This window comes from Xiphias gladius, chromosome 4, assembly GCF_016859285.1.
Source record: "Xiphias gladius isolate SHS-SW01 ecotype Sanya breed wild chromosome 4, ASM1685928v1, whole genome shotgun sequence".
Lineage (NCBI taxonomy): Eukaryota > Metazoa > Chordata > Actinopteri > Istiophoriformes > Xiphiidae > Xiphias > Xiphias gladius.
In genome coordinates, this window is record NC_053403.1 from 3,674,999 (window position 1) to 3,700,591 (window position 25,593).

A 25,593-nucleotide genomic window follows, 5' to 3' on the forward strand; every position below is an offset into this window, starting at 1 on the left:
GACACAAGGTCACGGTTCAGTCCGCTTTCAGTGACCTAAACTCAAAAAAAAACGCAAGACGTGCACGTTGAGCAGGAGCGTGAACCACTGATGTCCTGCTCTGAAAACAGAATAAACCATTGTACAGCCCAGCACACTGTCCACATGGGATTATGGAGATACCCCGTGTGCTCGTGCTGCCGCCTCTACCCTTAAACCAATGGATGCTGTCTACTACAGTGCCACAGTAACTATCAACCTCACCGGTGGGAGGTATATGAAAAGGCTGGATGTTCTTCACTGGCATCTAGAAGGCATCGGCATACCCGTGTCCTTACCCATGGAGGCCTTGCCACCTGAGCTGCGGCAATGTTTCATTTCCTGTCCTGAGATTTAAAAGCTCTTCATACCAGCCCAGAACTGGGGAAGACTGGTTTTCACAGACACCTCACTACTGGGATGAGCTGCAACACAGCTTGAAGTTAGAGACACTCATTTCCTCTGAGAGACTTTAAAGCTTTAATAGGTCATATTTTTAATAATGTCTGTAATGTCTGTGTATTTTAATCAGTGTGCCTGTGTGTGTGTGTGTGTGTGTGTGTCTGTGTCTGTGTCTGTGTCTGTGTGTGTGTGATAGTTGTTTTGAATGAATTCATTTTTTTGTTGTGTAAGCTTAACTAACTTTGTAGGATCTGTCGGCCACAGCACCTGGGTACATTAGAAATGTTTAAAAATCTTTGGCTGCTGTTTTCATAGTTTTCATGTCGATGATGTTTTGTTTTTTGTTTTTTTGTTGGTTTTTCTGAAATTGAGTATCCCAGGTTTCAAATTTCCAATCCATGACATTTTATACACTTTTTCATATATTTTTTCTATTCATATTTTCCTATTTTCATACAATTCTTCCTATACTATGAGAAATAGTTTGTACAAACCCTTGCTCATTACCCTCTTGTGTAATGACCATTTTCTTTAAAGTCACTCCTGACATCAAAGCTCCATGAAGCGATGACAATCACTCATGTTTTGAGTGTGAACTATCAATAGAAACGTGTATTATTTATATGAATAACTGAGCTAAGTTCCAGCGCATGCTTTTTGCCGTGTAGGAATAAATAGCTGATAATGAATGAGTGGCCGAATCAAAAATTGGTGACACATTTTGGGGGAAACGCAGGCTTGTGTTGTTCAGCCGCAGAATGATTAGAGCCTCGGAATCCCAGAATCTACTGGACATCTTTGCTTCAACTTTTTAAGTCAGCCCTTCAGCCCGCAGAGACTAAAAGCCAAATCAAAGAAGCTCTTCAGAAAATGACAGCTGTGCCACTGACAACCAGAGGTAATTTCCAATGCATGTTCACATTTCATTTCATTCGCTCCAGCGCCGGCCTATCAGAACTGAGGGCAATTATTGTTACCCCATGCCTCTCCTGGGACCTAGTTACTTTCTCTCTACCCCCCTGCATTCAGGGTTTGCCCCTTTCCCCACCCCCACTGACAGGATATTCTCCAAACGCTGGTTTTTATCCATGCCTAATGCATGCTTTAGAACAGAGGGGGTGTATGGGCAGCATGACACTGTGCATCATGTGTCATTATTTGTTAAGAAATATAGTGGCATGCAGTTGAGAAATGTCCTGCGGCACCAAATAACCTGTTGAGATGTATTTAGAGGGAAAGACGATGTTTTATTTGTCTTTGGATTATTGAGAAAGATGTATGGGGAAAAACAACATGTTAGCAAAAGAGTAGCACGGTTGAGAAGTCCCCTGCAGCATCAGAGCATCATAATGTGATTGGATCTGTTTTGTTGTGAGTGGGAGGTCATTTCTTCTGCGTTTAATTCAGCAGGAAATGTGCTCACTGAAAAATTAATTCCTCATTTGAAGGCTTAAAAACATTTGCGCCCCTAAATGAAATCGAGCTGCATTTCCTCTGGTGCTGCTCTTTGAGCTGAACTGAGCCGTGCAGAGAGATGAGAGGCGGTAGATACGAAAATAAAAAAGCCAACTTTAACAGCACATTTAATTTTTCTGTCAGGTTAAAGAATTCATTTCCAGCAGTTTGTTTTTTTTTTGCCTGTGAGTAGATTTGTGTGAGACAGCCGGAACCTAAAGTCAGTTACACTTGACGATGGCAATAAATAGAGTCCTGTGCTGTGCCAGGAATTCTGTGGTTCTCTAACATAAAGAAACTTGTATGATGCTGTTGATAACACAGCAAGCAGTTGGGCTGCCCCCCGTACCTAAGAGGGGTTAACCAGGGATGTTGCCCCGGGTTAATGCTGACCGGGGACCTTTGTGACATCTATCTCTCCCTCGTTTCCCATCTTCTCTCCACTCGAATAAAAAAAGGCGTAAAATACCCGCAACAAAAAGATGCACTGAACTTTTATAATACTGTAAAAATAGTGTGTGTGTGTGTATTTATGTATGTGTTTGTGTATATATATATGCTCCAAACCAGCAGTGTCAACAGATCAGGCTGATCAGCCAGTCTCCAGTGACTAGGATGCGACCCCTCACTGGCTTCCCACCCGCGCCTGTTCTTTGGGGCCCTTGTCCAAGCTGGAAGGAGCAACCCAGGTCTCTGGTGGCAGATGAGTAATTTTTCTAAGCTCTACCTGGGCACGCCTGAAAAGAAATTTGTAAACGGAAAATGTTTACATCCAAGGGACAAAGTCCACCAGTGGACTCCATTTCTCTTGCTACTTCTACTATTTTACGTGCTTGTGCTGATTAGGTGGCAAGGGGGGGGGAGTTACCAGGCCGCATGGCACATGTAAAACCCACCACTCAGCCATGTGCAATGACACAGTAAAGCAGACACACAGATAAGGAGGCAGATACAAAAGAAATTAATTCAGCATGTTAAAGCTGTCAGCTGTCTGGTCACTACCGAGCAGGTGCCAACCTCATTTGAGGGGGTACCTCGTATTGCTATGTAAATGACGATGATGAATTAGTATTAGAGTTCAGTGTGGTGACGAAAAAAGCAAATGTTGTTCCCGGACTGTCCTTCCCCTCATCCACCCATCCGTCCATCCATCAACCCATCCATCACCCCTGGCCTTTCATTTCTGTCCACAGATAGAATCCACCCGGAGGCAGAAGTAGGCAGCTGCCTGGGGCCCCAATGGTTCTGAGACGTGTGTCCCCAAACCGTGCCCCCACAAAATCCACGCACAAAGCTTACTGTGCACTTAGAAGACACCAATTCATTGAAGTGCGAAGAGTGCAAAGAAAAGAAAAAGAGGAGGAGAAAAGCACGAACCAAAGCCTTAAACTAAGCTCCCACTTTATGTAGTAATTTCATATGTTGACTGCAGTCGGGAAGTTCACCGATGTTCACAAAGCTGAGGCACGTTTCAGGAGTCTGCTGGTTGATTTTTATATCGTACAGAACTGAATGGAGACCAAGGGCTGCCTGGAACCACAGGTAAAAACACATCCCAGAGTCTGAAACGCTGTAAAATGTATTTGAAAATCATCTGCAAAATTATAAAGAAGACTATAGGAGCCATAAGGAGCCGCAGTGGTATGGTCCTTTGAGAGAAAGACAGAAAAGGCTGATGTAGTTTTGCCTGGAGCCCAAAACACTGACCCCACCCTGTCTTCATTCCTGGAGCCCTTCAGTTTTTTTTTTTTTGTCTACTTCGCCTCCAGCTTTTAGGCCTCCTCACCCCATCCTCCCATTATTCCTTCATTCATCCGCCCGTACTCCCCTCTCCTCCCTTCAGCATCCGTCTATTGTCCCTCCTTCACTTTCTAGCTACTCTCCATCTCTCCATCTCTCTGCCACCTTGCCCTCTCTCCCTCCCGGCATTCCCTTTTTATATCTGTGGCCCTTTCATCTTATACTTCACCTCCTCCTCCCGCCCTCCCGCCACCTCTCTCCCTCCCATCCCCCCCCCCGGCCGGTGGGGTCCATACACCGACCGGAGCACAGACTGGCTCGTTGTCAGTCACTTTCCCAGCGAACAGACGACAGCGGCAGCGGCAGCAGGAGGAGTGGAGACGGTAATCCCCCCCACCCCCCACCCCACCCCCGATCCACTCCACCCCTCTCCAAAACCCAGAAACCAGAGGCAGGAGGGGAACAAAACCTCGCGGGACACCTGTGCTTCCTGATACCCCCTTTGTGGGCTTTGTGAAACAGGATTTAGGATCTAAATTCACACCCAGATTGTGTGGATGATGATGATGCGAGGCGGTGATGATTAAGACGGGGATATAGACGCGGAAACTAGCGGCCAAATCGGACTCGACTGACGCTGGTGGAGCGGTCGGCGGCGGCACCAGCAGCAGCAGCAGCATCAGTCGTTCGGCGGATGGAGAGACGTTGTGAAGGCGGGGGGATGATGATGATGATGATATAGCAGGTGCTGCAGGGTCGTGCCGCATTGCCTGGCCGCCGCGAGCGACGCCGGGGAGACGGTGATGCTGTCGTCGTCATTGTGCCACAGAAAGAGAGGAGAGGCTTTGACATGGAGGGAAGCGGCTGTCTGTCGGCTCTGAGCTCGGGACGCCCGGATCAGCAGGTTGGATGTACCGCCTGAAGCCCGGAGGACCGGATTCAAGATATACATGGTGGGAAAATTATGGTAAAGTTGAATTCCTGAAGGTGGAATTGAAATGCGTCTGTGCGTAAAAGTGAACGGCCCATATGTTGAAAATGCATCGCAGGAGCATCATAGCAGCAGCGTCTGTGCCAGTTCAGGGTGGATTACGTCTACAGAGCAGCAGGCCTCCATCTGAAGTCCGCTTCTGATCAGGAAACCGTAAAGAAAACAACTGAATATAGGCTCCTTCCCCCTGTTGCTGGAGGTAACAGTTTATTCTGTTGTTTCACTGGAAGCTGGTGCGGCGTGGTCCCCCGTGGAGGGACAGCTGTTGCAAAAGATGACTCACTTACAGGCTGGCCTCTCTCCAGAGACCCTGGAGAAGGCCAAGGTGGAGCTGAAGGAAAACCCGGAGACTTTACACCAGGACATCCAGGAGGTCCGGGACATGATCATCACCCGGCCGGACATCGGTTTCCTCAGGACAGACGACGTGTTTATCCTCAGATTCCTCCGGGCGAGGAAATTCAACCACTTCGAGGCGTTTCGGCTGCTGGCACAGTATTTTGAGTACCGACAGCAGAACCTGGACATGTTCAAGAACCTGAAAGCCACGGACCCGGGCATCAAGCAGGCCCTGAAGGACGGTTTCCCCGGCGTGCTCTCCAATCTGGACAGATACGGCAGGAAAATACTGGTCCTGTTCGCAGCCAACTGGGACCAGAGCAGGTAGTGAGGAGGCAGAGGGTTGGGGCTGGTTGTGACGGGGCTGTAAAGTCTGTGTGTGAGGTTATCTGATCGGCCAGACACATAAAGAATAGAGGAGAGTCAGTGTTTTAAAATCCATTATAATTGAGTGGAGTCTGGTTTATCGAGCTGACGAGTCAGCGCCGCACGGTCATTGTTCGTGAGAAAACTACAGGAAACCAACTCATCGTCCTTCTTTAACCAGTTGTGGAAGTCTTAAACCAAAGAAGCAGTGCCAAAATGGACAGAATGCACCACTTGGCCAAAAGTATGCAGGCAGAGATAAAGAAAACCTCCCCGAAAAAATATCCTGTATAGGAGGGGGGAAAAAAAGAAGAAACCTTTAGAAAGAGCCAACGAGGAGAACTCTCTCTTCCAGGAAAGGCAGACGTGCAGTAAATATTGTATGTACAAAGCAGAAAACCGTTTTGCGTGGACCTGGCTTTGTGCACGGGGACGTTGTCACATTAGAACAGGAAAGGACCTTCCCCAAACTGTTGCCACAAAGTTGGAAGCACACTGTTGTCTAAAATATCATTGTATGCTGTAGGATTAAGATTCCGCTTAATTGCAACAGTAGCTCAAATAATGAAAACCAGGTAAACAGGTGACGGGGTGTCCACACACAGTGAACATTTTATTTTGATAAAAGTGAACAAGCATTAGATGTAAGATCTTCTTGGGTCTGACTAATCCATGGTGTTTTTCCCAACCTTTTTATCAACCTTTTAACTTCTTCAAATGAAACGCTGTTCCTTTACGAACCCTCGTCACATGTTGCATGCCTAGCTCGATGACTTGTGAAGTATTTCCCCCAAAGACCGAGTTTTCCCTCTTAAAAACCGTTTCGTTTGAATCATTTTTAGCTGCCGCCAAAGTTCCAAGTGTCCAGATTCACAACAAAACAGGCACAGGTTTGAGAAAAGTCTTTTCTTCCCTTTGGATCCGCTCCAAACCCCTCATGTTTATTTTGTGACCCCTCTGAAGGGACCTGACCACCAGGGTGGGAACCACTGGTTGAAACTACAAACTGTTGCTCATCATGTTTCTGCAAAGCAGCTGGTAAATACAGCTGTCAGGCGACTCATAAAACGAAAACGATTCCCGATTTGAGTAAAAGTACTTAGTTACACCCCCCCACATTAATGATAAGCTCAATCGTGTTCGTAACTTTGTATTTTAAAATCTTTGAACAGACATTTCACGCGGATTCCTCCATGGCGCGTGTGGGGCAAAACCCCAAAAACCCTTCCTCCTTCCCGTTTGAATGGAGATACAAGATGAGCTGTTAGGCCACCGTTCATTCACATCGTCTAGTGCAGATACGTTTCTCTCTATAAGTGACTGTACAGTCTGCAGTGGCTGGATCAGAGTTTACGGGTTATCCAAATAAATAGTGATGTGGGCCTTATTATAGTGTTGAGTGAAAATACGGTATATCTGATTTAAAAACTCACCATTTAGCAACCATTTAGCGCTATCACGATCGCTCTAGAAAATGGAGACTTAACAATTACTAATAGACTCCACTCCATACAACAAAATCATTATGTATTAATGCAAAGAGAGACTGCAAGTTTTAATTCCAGTCAATCATAAGATCTTGTTTCTCCTCTCTGAACATGAATCAGTCTTTGAAATCTGTTTGGTTGTTTCGTCCTCTAGCAGTCATCACTCTTCCCCTAATTCAATAAATTTCAGAAAATACTTGTAGAGCCTTTCTTTGGTTTGTAAGATTTGGCAGTAAAGGATTCAAATTGTGCTTGCAACCGGGCAGACTTATGTCTATTCAGCTGCCAATTAAGCAAAATAAGAAAAAATACTTATTATCTCTAGAGAGACGCAAAAGGTTTCTTGACGGAGAATCAAATAGGGGAAAATGGAGAGGGAGACGAAATAATGAGGGCAACAGCAAGCAGGAAAAAAGATGACTGTTGAATATGACGGCGAAGTCTGCGGGGCATCAGCTGGACGAAAAACCCTCGAGAACAGACGGAGGCAGCAAACAGCAAGATGACTGGTAACACCGGAAGCCACATGGTCACAAGTTAAAATAGCTAAAACGTGCCACAAAGACAGCGAGCAGACAAGAGTTTTGCCTTTTTGTGAGACACTAACAAGTGAACCTAAAACAAAGATTTTAAGATGGAGCTTTTTAAATCATTGCTATTTGGGGTTGAGAATTTAGGAGCAGGTCATGTACATAAATGCCCAAGCGCCAGGTAAGAGACTATTTACAGGTGTTTTAAGCACAAGATACTAGAGGGAGTCAAAGTTCATAGATATGGATCCTTTTGAATCTACAGTAAGTCCCTTTAAGAATAAAAGACCATACATCTCTCTTTCCCAGATACACGTTTGTGGACATACTGAGAGCTATCTTGCTGTCACTGGAGTCTATGATCGAAGATCCGGAGCTGCAGGTCAACGGCTTCATCCTCATCATCGACTGGAGTAACTTCACCTTCAAGCAGGCGTCCAAACTGACCCCCAGCATGCTGCGGCTGGCCATCGAGGGGCTACAGGTAAGGAGCTCAGCCTGTCAGGAAGCTCCGTCGACGTCCTTATGGGAGATTCCTGGCCGGGTGTGCAAAGTGTCTGAATCTGATACTGGAGACTGCGGTTTGCAGTGTTTTTTGACCATGACCATGGTCTCTCCCAAACCCCTACTAAGTAGTTTTAGTTGCCTAAACTTAACCAAACCTTAACCATAAAGGGGGCATCTACATGAGTTCTGATTTAATAAAAAAAAGATTTTACCATACAAAAATGTAAAACATTTGCTGGTTCTAGCTTCTCAAATGTGAGGGTGTTTGCTGCTTTTCTTTGTTTTAATAGTACATTTAATTAAAAATTAAATGTTTTTGGGTTGTAGGCTCAGACAAAACAAGCAATTTGAAGACGTCACCTTTGGGAACTTGCAATTGGTCATTTTTTTACATCAGTTACATTTTATCGACTGTTAATTAATTGAAAATAAAACTGACCGATGATGAATTTTCTTGAAAATAAATGTTAGTTGCAGCCCTACGCCATACATTTTCCCAGCATTATCTCAGCGTCTAAAAATCTGCAGGCTGGTCCCCCCAACAGAGCCGTTTTATGTTTGCTGTCAGAGCCGAGGGAAGAGCAAAATCTTAAGTTTCACTCAACTGTGAAGTTCTTTTTTTTCGGCTTCTGACAGTGGCAGAACAAACCTCCAGCTCCCTTCCCATCATCTTCTCTGCAGTCAAAAATGTTCCGCTTAAGACCAAGTCAAGCCCCGTGTTAAACCCGTCAGCTTGTTTAAAGAGCAACAGAAGGGGATAATGGCATTTCCATTTTGAATACAAAGTGCTGGCAGATAGATGATACAAAAAAAAAGTGATTTTTTTTTTTTTTTGTGGTTGTCAGTTTGGTTTTGTTTAGTTTGTGCTTTCTCTAATGAGAGGTTTTTTTTTTTTTCCCAGCTTTTTCTCATATAGGAAGGCACATGGAAAACAGAGTAATTAGAGCAATGTGCAAGTGCTCGTTAGATTTGTGTTTGTGTATTCAGGATTTTTCATGGCATGGACGCGCATTAGTCCTCTCAGTCATCAGGACACCTCTAATATCATTACTGAAATGAGTTACAGGAGAAAAGGCTCACAGACAGAGCGTACAGCTGTCCTTTGGTAAGCAGCCAAAGCCGAGAGAAAATGTCGGTGCGTCTGTGTGGACGACGGGGGTTTTTATTGCTTTTCTCAACATCCTTGTGAATCATCTGCCAATTTGCGTTGGGCTCCATTAGCCAGAGTGAAATCTAAGGGGAAGTGTTTCTAGAGGGAAGTGTTGAGTTGGATGCTATGTGGTCTGAAAAGATTATCTTGTGTGCTTGTGACGAATGACAAACTGGCGGCGTTGTAATCTGCAAATTGTCACTGAATTCTATCCTATATTTTTGTTATTGAGCTGAACAGATACACTAAGAATAGTTTTCTAATCCTAAAAAAAAAATCCTGTGGTTATATATAGCTAAGCATCTTTTTGCCTATCTGTCTGTTTTTACTTTTTAACTTTTAAATTTTTGTGATCAAATTTTGTGCTCAGAGTCTCTAATTAAAATCAAGGTTTTGACAATTTTAGACTGTTTTAGTTAGGCAGTGTTCTTGCATGGCTGCTTGGTGTACCACGCCTCTCGCCCATTGTCAGCTCCAGCCCCCTGCGACCCTCTAAAGGATAAGTGGATATTGCTAATGGATGGATGGAGTGGAAGGTTTTATCCTGCTCTGCCCCATTTAAAAGATACCCTGTGCAGTATTTTTTCTGTTAACACATTGTGTGTATCCTTGAGGTCTAACAATCAAGCTGAATAGATTTCCTTCCTCAAAACAAAAATTAGCGAGATGATTTTGTAAGTGTTTTAAATCATGCATCATTAATTACATCCCGGTTTGCTAGCCAGCAGTCTTCTTCTTCCTAGTATACGCAGGCGAGCAAAATAAAACGAAACCGGGAACCACTCATAAAGAGATTGCTCCACGTCGCCAGCAGTGGTTAAAAACGCCGCAGGGTACCTTTAACGTCCATCCATCAAACCATTATCCGTACCCACTTATCCTCCTTATTTAGCATTAACACAAAAGCCTCAAATGTATCCATTAGTTGAGCTTATTGTTTTGTATTATTTGTGTTAAAATGATTTTTGGTAACTGGTAGTTTAATAGGTAACGGCAAAAGACACAACAGTGTCGTGTTTTTACTGAGAAATGGGCAAGGACATTTTCATGCTTTGGTTTTGTTTATTTTTAAGATATAATTAAGCACAAAGCTCTATGTCCTATGCAACTGTATGAGAAAAACTATATGGAGGTTTTAAAAGTAACTCTATTAAAATATGCAGTGGCAGAAACAGATGTAAATCAGTTTGCACATTATAATTCCTCTAATCAATTTGTCTCTACTTAAGCGTCAGCAAAATTTAAATAAATACCTTTTTTTTTTTTCCTACATGAGCAGGATGCTTTGATAGTTTTTTCCATCTCCTTCACTTTCGTAAAGATTAGTTTTCTGCAGTGTCAGCAAAGAGATGAGGTGGTACGTTGGCAAGGGAAAAATCTCTCTCTGCTTCTCAGACCGGGGGAATAACTGTAGACCCAGTGCATCACTGTGACGACTCCATATATAAGACATTTCTGATGGTTCTCCAGACACAGATTAGAGCCGGAATTATTGATGGGAGCTACTGTATTAGCTGAGCCCTGAGTCATTCCCAACAGTGCCACTGCTCACAAAAATGGCTGCTCATCATTTGGTGCAGAAAAAGAAAAGGAAGATGCGTAGTAGGGTGATTTAATTTGACTTTACAAATGAAATGCACAAAACAAGTTACTAATATCATCAGGGCTGTAGCAATAAATTCAGTCTTATTTCCTCGGTATGCAATGATAGGAAAACAAATTTAAGGGTTGCAATGATCTTTATTTTCTTTAATGGAAACAGATCCCATGAAAAGACCATAACAAAAAAAGTATTGTGTTGGTATCCGAAGCCTGACACATGTTATTCCTCTGAGCCATTGAGCTACATTGTTGTTTAAAAACTATTAAAAACACATCAGCCAGCCAAACTGTTGCGCTGGGTGACATGTTCCTTCATTAAAGGAACACTGTGCTTTATTTTGAGTCAGTCCCACGTAGTTAATACTCCGTTGCTCATATGTATTAATCCGCTGCTGAAAATAGCGCACCAACAAATGCACTATTTACTCTTGGTTGAGTAATGTTTGCTAAGAACTACAGGGACCAACCGTATTAGGGAAAATACTGACTTATTGTTGGTTTTAGAGATTTTAGTGGAATTTGTCGGCGTAATGGAAAAATATAGACTGACGCCAGTCTCATCCTTTTTAACAACAGCGGTAAAAATGTGTGGCGTTACAGTGCGACATCATACAGATACTTCCAGGCAGAATTCAATTTTAAACGTTGTGGAAAACTGTGGTCGCAACATCTCTCAACTGGAAGAAGGAACGTGATAATGTTATTTATACCACATCGGAGCAGCAACAACAAACACTGCGACAAATGTACTCAGTTTCAACCTGAATTGAAAAGCCTAACCGGTTGCAATTTGGTTGCATACATTACATTACATTAACCCCCCCCCCTCTCGCCCAATGTCAACTGGGATCGGCCCCAGTCCCGCTGCGACCCTAAAAAAAAAAAAAAAAAAAGGTAAGTTGGATAGCTAATGGATAGATAGATGGTTAAATGAATTACAAACCCGTTCAGCATTTATGTTTCACCCTCTGTGGAGTATGTGAAGGTAGCAGAGCACACACACACACACACACACACACACACACACACACACACACACACACACACACACACAGATCTGAATGTTGCCAAACAGCCACAGTGGGTCACCTCAGTTTGAGCAGATCTGGTTTTGAGTCTGAAAACTTATTAAAACTTTTGTGTTTAAAAGCAGCTGAGTCACACTCATCTGCGGGGAAGGCTTACACGCTTTCTTCTGCATGACTGTTGGCTGAAGTCTGACGGCTGATTCACACTGAACACGTCCCTCAGTTAACTTCTGTGTGCATCAGCAACTTTACGTCTGCTGCTGCTGTCATTCTTTTTTTCTTTGTTTCCAAAGGTTTTTCATTGCACTCAGTGCTGGATTACCCGATTCCAATATGAACCGACGGCAATGTGACAAATGACAATAGCAATTACACTGCAAAAAACAATTCCCTACAAACATGCAAAATATTCCATTGTACTGTTTATTTCAGTCTCAAACTTCTGCCAAAGGGGTAAGCATATATTTTTTTTATACCTTCACAGCAATCTGTATTAAGTTCGGCTACATTTTAAATTTAAACATAAGATTATTTCAGTTGTTTTTGTCTTGCATAGTCTATTTTAAGGTTGTCTACTAGATTGCCACGCTGTCTTTCTCTTACTATATGCTTACGATTATTAACGTGAAAACCATGCAATTTATTTTTCACACTTGTTTCTTATCAGCTGAAAAAGAGATTGAATATCTACCTGAGACAAATAAAGATGTGAAATAAGTTAATATAATAATATAATATAAATTGTGTTTAACAGTATTATTGGTCTGCGATAAGGGAAAATCTTATTTTTTCCTAAAATAATATAATACGACATTCTTGAATTGCTGTTTTTGCAGTGTATGAAGTCCAAATCCTTTTTGGTTTATGTATATAGTATCTTGTATCTTCCACTTTTGCCTGTGTTGAGTCATCCGCTTAACTTTCTTTTCATTGTTAGAATTGTTAGAATATTCATTGTTGTTTCGTTGTTTAGTGGCACTGTACATGTGCGATGTGAGGAGCACTGCGCCGCTGCATCCGGACGCTGCATCCGTCTTGCCAGCACGATGTTTTGCCTCATCCTCCACGTTAACCCAACTCAAACTGCCCCGATTGTGATTTTACCCTTTGTCATGGAAACCCCGACAATGTTGGGTTTGAGCAAATGCAAATAGCATGTAGGCCACGTGCCTTGGGATCCAGATCTATAGCGCTGTGTTGTACAGATCACAGCAGAAGCAAGGATGTTAATCCCTGCTGGTGGACCCTAGAGGGTTCAACAGTTATCACAACCCCAAATATGCAACTGCTTTTTCTTTTTTTTTTTCTTTTTTTCTTCTCAGGATTATTTTTTTTGGGCATTTTGCCTTTGAGTAGAGGCAGGCAGGAAGTGTGGGGAGAGAGATATGGAATAACAAGCAGTGCAGGCCGGATTTGAACCTGGAACGTTGTGGTTTGCGTGTTACACATCCTACCCAACACCCCTGTATCTGCAGCTGTTAAAGAGAATAAACCGCATACTGCCAGTTCTGTTCTTGGAGCTTTGACAGTAGTGAGACTAAAAATTTTAAATTTGTCCTATGGTTGATGCCGGCTGTGTGTCCAGCAAATTAAATGGCGAAATTAAGTGTCTGTTAGATTAGGACATATTTTGTGTTCAAAAATTACGTTTTAGTATGAGTGTGGCGCTGGAGGGAAGCTTCTGGAAATGGAAAGGATTCATCCTCTGGGAGTTTGAATGGTCTTGGCAAACTTCATGGTCATCAGCTTAATAAATCTTGATTCTTGTTAAATTTCGGACATTGTGGCTTGATTATGGAGCTAGAGGAAAAGTTAGGGAGTCACCAAAAGGCTTAAAAGCTCAAGGGTTGATCCGCTCACTATGACCTGACTGCAGAACGACTGGAAAGGTCAAGGCGTCACCAAAATTATAAGGAACGATTTTCAGTGGGCCAAGAATATCCATCTCAATTGTTACAGCAATATGACCGATTAAAATAGAAAAGGTTCATCCTTTGGAGGCATGCATATCTGCAGTAAATATGATGGAAATTGGGTTTCTAGTTTTTTGAGATTCCTTATGCTGATCACACTAGTGGTCATGGGAGAACTTTGACCTTATCCTCTAAACTCCAGGTTCACTCATAGCGTTTCCCCGAGCTTTCACAACAGCTTGAATGTAGAATATTTTACCACAGATATGAGTTCCTGAGGTTAAGAACAAGTCTCCACGCTCAGGTTTCCATTGTGCAGTTCCATGTGATGAGACTTCAGGACACCAAAACACTAAGATGGGCAGATATTGTGCGATTTTATTACTCATGTACATTGTATTAACTCGAACTACGTTTTTCTATTGGCCTTTCCACAAAGCCAGAATCTGCTACTGCTCACACTGTACGGATCAAGTGACCTGCCACGATGTACATACAGTATGTGCTCATACTGAACATGAAAGAAATTCAGCCCGAGTCTAAAATTAGACAGTGGGCGACCAACTCGGGGCTAAATTCCGGCTGAATCTGCCAAGTGTCAGACCGATTTCAGGAATCAACCTCTGGGTATCATGAATATCTCTGCCAATTTTTTCTGCTTACGTCCAGTGGTTGTCAAGACCCAGTATCTTGCTCTGGACTTAAGTGTTGGACAAGCCAGCTGACCGGCTTTCATTGCCATTGTTTGGCTCCACCACTCGGAAGGGAAAAAAAAAAAATCACTTCCCTTTTTCCTTTTCTTTTTTTTTTTTTTGCTTTGCTGACTGATTTATATCTGAAACGACTAAAACAGAGTGAAAAACTAATGGGCAGTTAGGGACAAGTGTAGAATTGGAAGCCAACACAACAGAGCTTTGTGTCCTCAAGTTGACCCTCTCCACAGTCTAGCTCTTAATGTACTGCCTGGCTGTTTGTGCCACAGACTGTATTGTCTGGAGTTTGTGTACTTATTCCTCTTAGATACAGTACATACAACACAGTGCATGCTCCATTTTCCCCAGTTGTGTGAAAAGAACCCTTCCACATACATTTCTTTATGCTCTCATGAAAGATATTACATTACAGAGTCTGGGGAAACACAGAGGGTGAGACAGTGTGCAGGATGGGATTCAAACCCATCCAGTCATAATCCTCCAGGATTACAATGTTACAGAAGGATTAAAGTTTCAAATCTGCAAGACCTTCTTTTGGGTTGTTCTTTTTTTTTTTTTTTAAGTTTAGAAAATGTTTTAAAACTGAATTCAAAGTAATGGATCAGAAAAAAATCTCCAAAATGTCAAAAGTTCAGAAATTCAAAATACAACCTTTCTTTATAGATTGTCAAGGCAGGGAAGAAAAAAAAAACTAAACGTTTAACAATAAATAAATTCTTCAAGTTTATTTGTATAGCGCATTTCGTACACAAAACCAATTCAAAGTGCTCTCGATAATGCACCAAAAACACTTTAAAAAAGTAAAACAGCATAAAAACATCCACATTCAAATTAAAGTAATAGAAGCCATTTTGTAATCTTTCCATCAACGAAATCTATTTTCATGTGAAATTGATGTCAAAGGTCTTTTTCCACGTTTACAGGGCTGTGCCTTTTCCTGTTTCTTTTTTTTTAAGTGACTTGTTTCATACTTGTGGTTAATGTTTAACTGTGTTTTTATTAAAGTAAATATACCCGCCGTTTTGAGCAGGCTGGAGGTGGACCGGAGCCACCTCCCGTGTTGTGTAGATGCCGTTTCTCTGAGGAGTGAATCGCCTTGTTAATGTGATCTGTCACAGCCCGACACCGCGTGACCTCAGATCAACTACCTGCCACTCACGGTAATGAATGAGCTGTCCTGGGTCTCTGTCAGTTAACCGACTGTACACGCAGCTGCTGGCAGCCGGCAGACTCAACACTGCGGCTTCATGTGTGTAGCCTGCGTTCAAAGCGGCAGTAATATGGGGTATTTTATTGTGTCATGATGATGTGAATTAGACTAACAGTCTTACATCTGTCTGTCTTTTAGCAGGATTTGGCTCAAATTTGTTGACGGATCGACCTTGTCCCTGGAATCAGTTGATTAGATTTCGGTGGTGATCTGGGATTGTGTCCGTTGGGCAGTTTTTGTTACGGCCAAACCCCTTAATGTCGTATTCACATGCTAGTGGGAAAGTCCAACATATGGGACTTCTTGCCGGGCTGATGAGATGACTTTTATTCCAGTGCTTTTAGCAAACATGAGGATAATGAGGTTCGGCGTTAGTTAAATTAATTAAAGCCAAGAACCGAGTAGTGCCTTTATCTGCACTTTGGAGTCAAAAACTGTGCCAGTTATCACTGTAGTGTAACAGAACGCTGACAGCATCATAGGTACTGTACACAAACACACTGGGGTCCAGTCTTTGTTTAGTTTTTGAGGCACGAGTCAAATGGGGTCCAAATGATGGCATTCAAGGAGGATTGAAATGCGATTTCTCTACCTCTCCCTCCAGAGGTGGTTATTTAAACTGCTAACGTGCAGAATTTATTCTTATTCTTACGGTTTTGGCAGCGACCAAACAGATCGGCTCTCCTCTGGACCGGCGGAGGCCCGAGCCTGATTTGCATGAAGCACTGGAAAATAGAAATGGATTGTAATCAGATTTGGCCAGTGGAGAAGCATATATGTGGCAAAGTGTGAATGAACGTGCCTTAAATCCCGTCTGGTTTTTCTCTGGGTGCGAGACACTTGAAATGACAGGTGAATGAGGCCATTACATCTGAGATATGAATGGATCCAGGCGGGCTCTCTATCAGAGTGTGAACTGTGAAGTGCAGTTAACATCAGGTTCCTAATGCTTTGCTTTGTTACGTTTTGTTATGTTTTGTTTTACCCAAATTTGAAATCAGTCTCATTGCTTCTTCGCTGCCTGGAAATCGTTTGGATCATTTTTTCTGTGTCTGAGGTAAGATGAGTCTGTAAATTACACGTCACTCTCAACTATGAGATGGAGATCTTTTTCTTCGCTGTATTTTATCCCTGCAATGTTTCCCAACAAATTACCAACACAAAGCGTAGAAAAAATTAGCTTTTGTACATTTTGAACCAAAAGGTCAACAGGTTTTCATACCAATGAATGAATATAAGTGATTTTAAACACTGAATTTTATAACAACGTCGACAAAGAAACTGTGTTTTAAAGTCAATCTGTCAAGTCTCGCCAATAATCGATCGGATCGGCGCTTCCCTAGTCTTCCAGCAGCAATGAGGAAAGCTTCACAGGGGCACGGATGTACGGTTGGTAAGGTGTAGTTGGTCAAACGATGTGGTCCGGAGTGAAATATCTCTACTCTTATTGGGTGGATTTCCATTTGGTACAGACGTTCATGCTCCCCAGCGGATGAATCCTAATCATTTTTGATGAGCTCGTAACGTTTCATGTTTCATGTTCATTGGATTGAAAAATCGTCCGATAAAAGTGTGCAGTCTGATTCTTATCAGTTTCAACGTTTTCAGTGTTAAATTAACACTTTTCCTATTACAGTTATGTTATGTCCTTTCAACTGACATCTTGACCCTTTCTTAGATCTCCAGTTGCACTTGGAAAGAAATTTCAGACCCACTGTCATCATCTTTTAAAAGGAATGGCCCAAATGATTCAGCATAGAGTAAAAGAGCACCCACATCATATAGAAATATGAAATTCCGGCGTCCTTCTCTGTTGTTGTTGTTTCACTCTCCTCGTCCTCTCCCTCTGTCCCCTCTGGCCTCCCCACCCCTCTCACTTTTGTTTTCTTTACCCTCCCCCTCCCTCTTCAACAACATCATCATCATCATCATCATCCTCCCCTTCCCCCTTGTCTCTCTCCCCCTTTTCTCTCTTAGGTCAGTCACTCCATCATTGTTCGCCGGAGACAATATTGGCAGGGCAGCTTATGTGATGTTACAGCAGCCTGAGCATTCAAACCACACTGAGATAATTATTCATTTTGTGGAAAAAAAGAACTCAATAATCGCACTGAAACGCCTGTATTTATAAAAAAATATTTTTATTGCCAGTAATGGGTATTTTTCTGTAGAAATATAATGTAGTCCAAAATTCACTCAATTAGTAGAATAGAAATCCAAAAATCTCTAAAATCGCTCTTCTCTCTGTTTACTTTTAACCTTAAAGAAGCAACGTCTTCATCTTCAGCAGCCAGTTGCACGATAAAACGTTGTTCGTCTTACCCCCCCCCTCTTTCTCCCTCCTCCCTCCCCGGCTCCCTCCCGCTACATCCCACCCTCGCTATGTTGCCACGGCAACATGTCGGACTGCCGCGCTATCTTGCTCTGCCCTCTCCTCCAGATGGGCTCCCTTTTGTTGTTTTTGTTCTCCGTGTTTGTGTGTGTGTGTGTGTGTGTTTGTGCAGAGACTGAAACACATTTCTCCATCTCTGTCTCTCTTCTTCCTCCAAGATGCTGAGAGGCGGCTGCTCGGCCGGCCGACTGCGCCACAAAATACTGTAAATGAATTATGCTTTATGTGAATGTGTGATGTATTATTTATAGCGTAATGATCCAGATAATACTAAATAAATCGCCCTATATACACAATACTGTTGAGGAAAATAAATAAGGAAACAAAGTAAAGAAATAGCTCTTTATATTTAATAGTTTTTTTTTTTATCCCTTCCGTCTGTATTTAGTGCATCTCAAGCACCTTTCAGACGTTGCAGCCCTGTCCGTCAATCCGACAGCAATTACAGTGTCAGTCTCATGTCTTAATAGGCATCCTGGTCATTTTTCACAGAAAGTCACGCAGTCTCCCTAGGTCAGACCGGGTAACATCACCGTATCACTCTAACCCTGGAATAACTATGAAGGAAATAGGCACAAGGTTACAACCTGTTCAGCGTTTTTTTTAACATATAGTGTGCCCGCCAACCACGACGGCCTGGGAAGTGATGCTTTAAAAAGCTGCAACCTAGTTCCAGACGCTGTTAGAAATGGTCAGGTTTGGCTGCAAAGAGGAAGTGTTTTGGGCAACACAAGCAATGGCATGTCTGAATAAAGTCATAAGGAGCATTAACGTGAAAGTCGCCCTTGTCTGAATGACACACACGCGTCTCGTTTAAAATGTTTCTTTCAGCTGATTAAACATGTTTTAATCATGTTTCGTTTGCAACTTGCTCTGTTGCCCCCGAGATCAGAAAAAAATCAATGAGTGCAGCTTCAACAAGTTTCCTACTTCAGTTTGGATGATGGTGTACTTCAATTTATGCGTTCATTGTTTGTAAACTCTGCTCTCGACCGATAAGTATAAAATCTAGTGCCAAAATAAGTAGTTGATTGATCAATTGTTTGTTTATTCGATCGACACATAATTAATCTACAGCAAATTTTGATTGACTAATTATTTAAGTCATTTGTCAAGCAGAATTGCCAAACACAGCTTGTTCCAGCTTCTCAGATGTAATGATTTGCTGCTTTTCTCTGTTATATATATCACTTTAAATTTAATATCTTTGGGTCTTGGAGGGTTGGTCACATGTCTCCCTGGTTTATTTGTCACAGTTTTCTGACATTTTATACACTAAACGATTAACTGTTTTTTCAGAAAAAATAATTAGATTAATGGATAATGAAAAAAATAGTTTGTTGCAGCTGTAGTAAAATAAATTCAGAATTTTTAAACACAAAAAATAAAATAAAATTTAAACATTAATTGTATAGATTTCTCTGAGTCGATTTTTGATCAAATGTGAAACAGTGACCTTTTCTAACTTCCTCCATAATTTATTACTCATTTGCCTTTCAGTAGGAGTGCATGTGTCCCTTTAGGAGCCCGACTGTCTGCAGATATTTAGACCACATTAACATATACAGTGGTACAGTTCCAGTCAGTAAACTCCCACTGGATTTACTCTGCACTAGCACTGTTATGTAACATACAACACCCCCCCAGAACGACCGGCACTCCTGATAAAATCGTGATGATAACGGCTGCAAAAAAAAACTAGATACTAGATATTGACCTACTGTATTTTCTCGGGAAGTGGCTTAAAATTTGTCACAACACTTAAAAAAAAAAAAAAAAAAAAAATTCTTTAGAGGTAATTGCTTTGAAAACATCACTTCGCCAATAAAACGAAGCTCTTTGACATTTTGGGACATTAAATCAAATTTACTCAATTATAATCCTCCTTCTCATCATCATCATCATGTATATTGTAAATGATAGAAGGTTTCTAAGCACCCTATAATTTGTCTTTCTTTAATCTCAAGATGTATAATTTAGATGGCAAATCCATTATATGCTGTACAATTGGGAAATCTGTTAACAGAAAATGGGTTTAAGCAAGCTAAGAAGTGTTCCTTACTTTTTATTTTAGGAGAACTGACCAAGACTTGCAGCAGTCAGCATCCACGTTGACATTAACAAGTCTGGTAGACAGTTTACCTGCAGATAACATCATTCAGTGCTCAAATATACTTTTAAGTGTTACCATACAGTTGCAGTCTGTAAACAGGAAATAAAGTCGGCTTGTTTTGAGCAAACGGGCTCTCGATTGGTCTGCACCAACAGTGTCCTCTCGGACCGTTAGGGTTAAGTGTCTTCCTCAGAAAATGACGGCACTGGTCGTTCGTTCCAACACTGTTTACGTTCTGTCTCCGACCAACGATCAACATATCTTTTAACCGAGACCACGATCTTTGCCTGACCTTTAACCTGGTAGTTTTACTGGCCTAAACTTAAAGGATCAGTTCTATAAATTTCAGAAATATGCCACTGTGCCCGGCAAAGAAATAATCACAGCAAGTAAAACTCGTGGCTGTGTCCCCATTCCCAGCTCAGGCTAAGCTATTTGTCTCCCGACTCTAGTTTAATATTTGGCACACAGACATGGGAGCAACGAGAGAGCAACTCCGGGCCGGAGCGGGAATAAGCGTATATCCTGACGTGTCAAACTATCAAGCATTAATCATAGATAGAGAGATCATCAAATCGGATTTTTGTCAGATCGGAAAACATTCAACTGGATCACCTTGAGAGGCAGTGACAAACACTGTATTTTGCCATTATGCTGCAGGACTTTTTTGTGTTTGTTTTAGTGAAGAAGATCCCCTGAAACATTTAGACTATGGATAACTGAACCCTGCGATGATACCAATACTAATACTAATACTAATACTAATACTCACAGGTGTGATCACTGATTTCTCTATGTTGGCTACGCTGTAGATGAATCTAACTTATCATAGGTCAGCAAAAATCTAATTTCAAAATGGAATAAGGATGTAAATGAATAGAAATATATTATTCGGTTATGAACAGACCATTTGTTAGACAGTGTAGGGCAACTGACGAGCTGGACCACCTTAAAACTGCATGCAAAACAGCCAGGAGAGATTTTTAGGTTTTTGTCAATAGCTACTTGATTCTTTTCACAGACACTAAAAACCAACGTTATTTTTATCTGAAAACCTCCTATCACATGCAAAACCTCCTTTAAAAAAAGAACTTATTATTCTATATGGCCCAAGAAGCTATTATGTCCCATGTTTTTGTCACTAGCTTTCTCAGTTTTTATCATGGGCACTTTAGACCAGCTTAAGGCCACATTCATCCATTTTATTTCCACTATCAATTTCCGCTCATTTGCACATGGTTCGTTAACAGGCACTCAGCTTTTAATTTGATGAGCTCGGGTACATGGTTAAAATCTAATGTTATATTCTAAGGTTATTTAATATATTTTGTGGTCATACATGATAAAACGGGAAATTGTCAGTGTGAAAGAGCTGAACACAGAAAATGAAACTGTATAGATGATTTCTAACAACTTCTGTTGTAAATCTGAATACAGCAGAAGACAAACACAGATAGTGGCTTTGTCTTACACCCATAATATCCAGGGTTGGGACCAAGATTAGCGGTGCATATTTTTTCTTGCTCAGAAGCTTCAGGAATCATGACGCAGCGATGATCGGCCAAATCAGTCCCCTGTCGCTGCGTATCTCTCCCTCCACCCCCCTCTCGCCTCTTCTCTCTCTCTCTCTCCTTCCCGCTGTGTGTTTGGCAGCAGCTGAGCTTCAGCCCACAATCTGGCCGTTCAGGTCAACTGCACCAAACACACACAGTATGAATACACGGAGCCAGACAAAGGGGAGCCACCTGCAATATTAACAAATCCTGTAATACATTTTTAAAAAACCCAAAAGAACCGTATCAATCCTTCCTTCGTAAAAAACTAACACTTACTTGACAGTTTGGTTGAACGCCTGCTCAGGCAGAGTAGAGCTGACCATATGCAGCTGATATAAAAATATACATTTAAAAACACAGCGATCTCTCAGTTAGAGCGAAATGTAATTTCCCACCTCGTGTCCCTCTACGAGCTCCTGAGTGGAGTTGGCAGTATTTTAATAACCTGCCGAGGCTGCGGTTTAATTTGCGTGACCTTCCCTCTTAGTGTGAATCTCTAGCAGGAGAGAAACTGTAGAGTTACTTTTGATACCTGAGATATTGTACAAGTGTTTTATTGTCTCTTTACATGTGACAAACCTGCTGTTTTCTGATGCAGAGGGGGAGCGAATTACAGTTAGGAATGACCGACGAGAAAACACTCTAATTACTTTAAATTTATCGAAAAAAGAGTGTATCCTGGCATAAATAAAGCTTTTGCCTGAGTGTATTTGCTGATGCACCTTTTCCTTGTAAACTGCTCTATGTGCTCTGATTTGATTTGTTCTAATTATGTGCACCTGGCACAGTTTACCTGTTTAAACCGGGCTGGGCGCACAGTCGTTCAGCCTGCCCACTGAGGAAGGCACCAACCCAAACATTCGCGCCTGTTGCATCTCTGCATTTCCAAAGAAAAATAAAGCTTCAGCCAACTTCAAAAAACCGTGTTTCTATTCTGAGTGTGAACCAGTCTGCCTGCAGTTGAATTTTTTTTTTTTTGGCATAAATCTCATCACACTGGCTCAAATGTTTTACATTTATAACGTTGCATGACGGCTGCGATACTTAATGTTGAACCAGGAGTGGGAGCATCACAATACTAAGGAAATTAATACAGTCGGGTATCAAGAACTGGTTCTGAATTAGAACCAGTCCTAGACTGAACTGAACTAAATCCAGGCTCTCTTGTTTTTAAAAAAAATCTTTCTTTTTTTAAATCTTTATGTCTCTTAAAAGTGTGTTTGTTGGTGCTGTGTGGCCACGCATTGATCGAGCAATAACCATTCCCCATGATGTTTTTAACGCTGCATGGTGAAGCCAAAGACAATATTCCAGACAGTAGAGTTCCTGATTAACTAAGACATGTTAGAAACGGAAAAGATTTAAACAGTGTCTATCCCCAGAAGGGAACTAATTGGAGAAATAGTTTGAGCATGACTATAGGGGAAGGGGGAGCAGGTCTGATTAGTTAAAAGGTTTGGGAGTAAAGACACAGATAAAAATGCATTGCCTGGATATGGAGTAGCAGCAGGAGGAAGAGGGATGTTGAGTAAAGCGGTGGGATAAAAGGCTTCAGAGAAATAGGACATAAAAGTAGTCCAAGGCTGAAGTAATGCTGCATGTGCCCCTTTGGAAAAGTGGAGTAAAAGGTTTAATTCATCAGAGAACTGATTGCTTTTTGACGGGTTTTTTTTTTTTCGCGCCGATTTTGGGAGCAGAGGTGAAGCGTGGTCGAAAAATTTCAACCAACAGAGATGAGCGAAGCAACACTGCTGTCCATTTTCTGTCACTTCCTGTAAGATTCACTGTCGATTTACCCCTTTTTTAAGTTCAGCATTCGCTCCGGTCAGACGTCCTCCCATAAAGCTGGCCTCTGTAAAGAACAAGTCAGCAGCAAGACAATGTGGTCCCTCCGGGCTACACTTTTTATCCTGAAAAGAAAAGCACTCGAATGCACGTCGCCTCTTTCCCCCTTTTCACTGGAGGACACATTTACTCATCCTTGTGTGGATGGGAAGTGACAGGAGCAGAGCAGGACAGAGAGAGCTCATCAACCTGATGTGCTCAGGTTGATGAAAGGGGATGACGGAGAGAGGAGATGTATGACCACAACTCGCACACACAGATTGGTAGACGACGCGTCAGAGGTTGTAACATCAGCGGCTCGCCAGTGGAGAGCTGAGAGGCTCACGCCATCGGATTTGACTGTTTTGTTTCGGTCTTTACCAGACTCAATCTTCACACAACCTTGACAAATTATTCATTGTTTCAAAGTCCCCTAATTACCTCCACCGAGGAGGTCATGTGATCAACCGTGTCTGTTAGTTTGTCGGTTAGTAAATTGGGCTCATACTCTCTACTGAGTATGAGCCCAATTTACTGAGCGCATTTCCTAGTCCTATCTGTGGAAAGCATTTTAGGATCCCCGTATCAATGCAACACCGTTTTTTGTTTTTTTTTATTTCCATTTTGTACCAGGTTAGCGCACACAACAGAAAAGCTGCTCCGTGCCTTTACGGTTGTTTGTGAGGGAAGACAAATCAAAGTGCTAAAAACTCCACATCATTTTAACCACAGGTTCCCGGGAAAGCACCCAAACTTTATCACAAAAACCTGAGCAGTTGTGTTTGCGATTGCTCGATTGAGTGAGACCAGGGTTCTGACTGTAATCAAAAGGGTTGAGGAACAGTGGGGAAATTATTATTGGACTTGCGCACAAAAATGGGGGTATTGTCTGGTAACAATAAAGTGAAGTTAACAATAAATCAAATTACCATATGTAATGTGAAATGTGTCGCTTGCAGTGATGAACCTACGGGTAAACAGGTAATCACCAGCTCTGCAGCTCTACAGAGCTTTTAAGCCTCAAATCAAAATGAGAAAAAGCAAAAAAACAAACCACATTTCGAATTCCCATCTTGACAAATCAACTCAATACCACTGCAAGAATGAAACAGTTTTCAACAGGTTTTTAACAGGTCTATTTTTTTGTTTGTTACCCCTCGCACGAAAACCTCAGTTGACTCAATATGGGCATTGAAATGAAGTTGACGAAGATGAATCCAGATGGTCACTAAATAATCAATGAGCAGCGTGCGACTCACCAGCTGTAGCCCTGTACGACCCGATGTTACGGCTTCAGCTGGTTCAGCCATAAAAAGACTCTTTACACATCACAGGCCAGCCTCACTCCATCTTCCTCATGTGGAAGTCACGCCCGCCGATGTCTTCCTCTATTTCTTCCGCCCTCCCGCTGCTGCAGGTTTACCTGAAACGAGTTTACGCGTCAAGTTTACTCATGAATCATCACGGTGGTCGAACTGGGCCTCTTTGCCAGCGCCAGGTTACAGCATGTGTGTAAATTCAGAGTTGTTTATTTTGCTGTCGTCGTTTGTGGCATATACCTCAGATGCTGACTCACTCCACTCTAATGAGCCGTTAAGACTGAAATCTGAGCTCCACTGCCAGATTCAGTTTACACCGCTGGCCTGTACAGCCCGACCCACTCTGGATTTTTTAAGACCGATTCAGATGGCAATATTTGAGTTACAAAGTCCCATGACATAAACTAATCCTTTAGTTAAGGATCCCTTAAATTTTGTTTTAAAAGCAATGGGATCAAGATATGTACTAAGCTCAACATCACAGCTGAAATAGAAACTCTAGATTTTATTCTCCAGTGGACAAACTTCGTACAGGAGACACTGTCTCTAAACTAGCTGACACGTAGCTTTTGCGGACCTGTACTGCGTTAGTCTCTTGTTAGTTATTGGTCGGCATGTGTGCCGATGCTGACGTGATCTGCGATCAGCTAATATGGGCCAATAATATCACCTCAGCGGTGTAATGGCACAAAAACAAGTTGGTTTAGGGGGCAGAGCAGAGCATTGTTTGGGTTAGAATAAGTTTGAGGAGTAGTTCGATACTTTGGCTAATTGTTTTTGCCGATCCCGCTCTGCACAAAAACCAAAGAATAGAAGCGTGAATTTGAATTTTCTTTTGTTTTTGCACAGATGAAACAAATGAGAAAAAACGGAGATATAGGGTGTTCATTAGTCCGCTTTGAACGTGCTGCTTTTGATATTCTCATCAGACTCTTCCC

General features: G+C 42.0%; 1 protein-coding gene across 1 annotated transcript in view; it reads left to right on the plus strand.

The window, feature by feature from the left end:
* Positions 1 to 4,784: 4,784 nt before the first annotated feature.
* clvs2 (clavesin 2) overlaps positions 4,785 to 25,593 on the plus strand; it is a 34,325-nt gene continuing 13,516 nt past the window's right edge. Inside the window, exons 1-2 of the mRNA XM_040126080.1 lie at positions 4,785 to 5,269; positions 7,638 to 7,812. Coding sequence (XP_039982014.1) covers positions 4,881 to 5,269; positions 7,638 to 7,812 — 564 coding nt within the window. The 5' untranslated portion in view covers positions 4,785 to 4,880. The remainder of the gene's footprint in view (positions 5,270 to 7,637; positions 7,813 to 25,593) is intronic.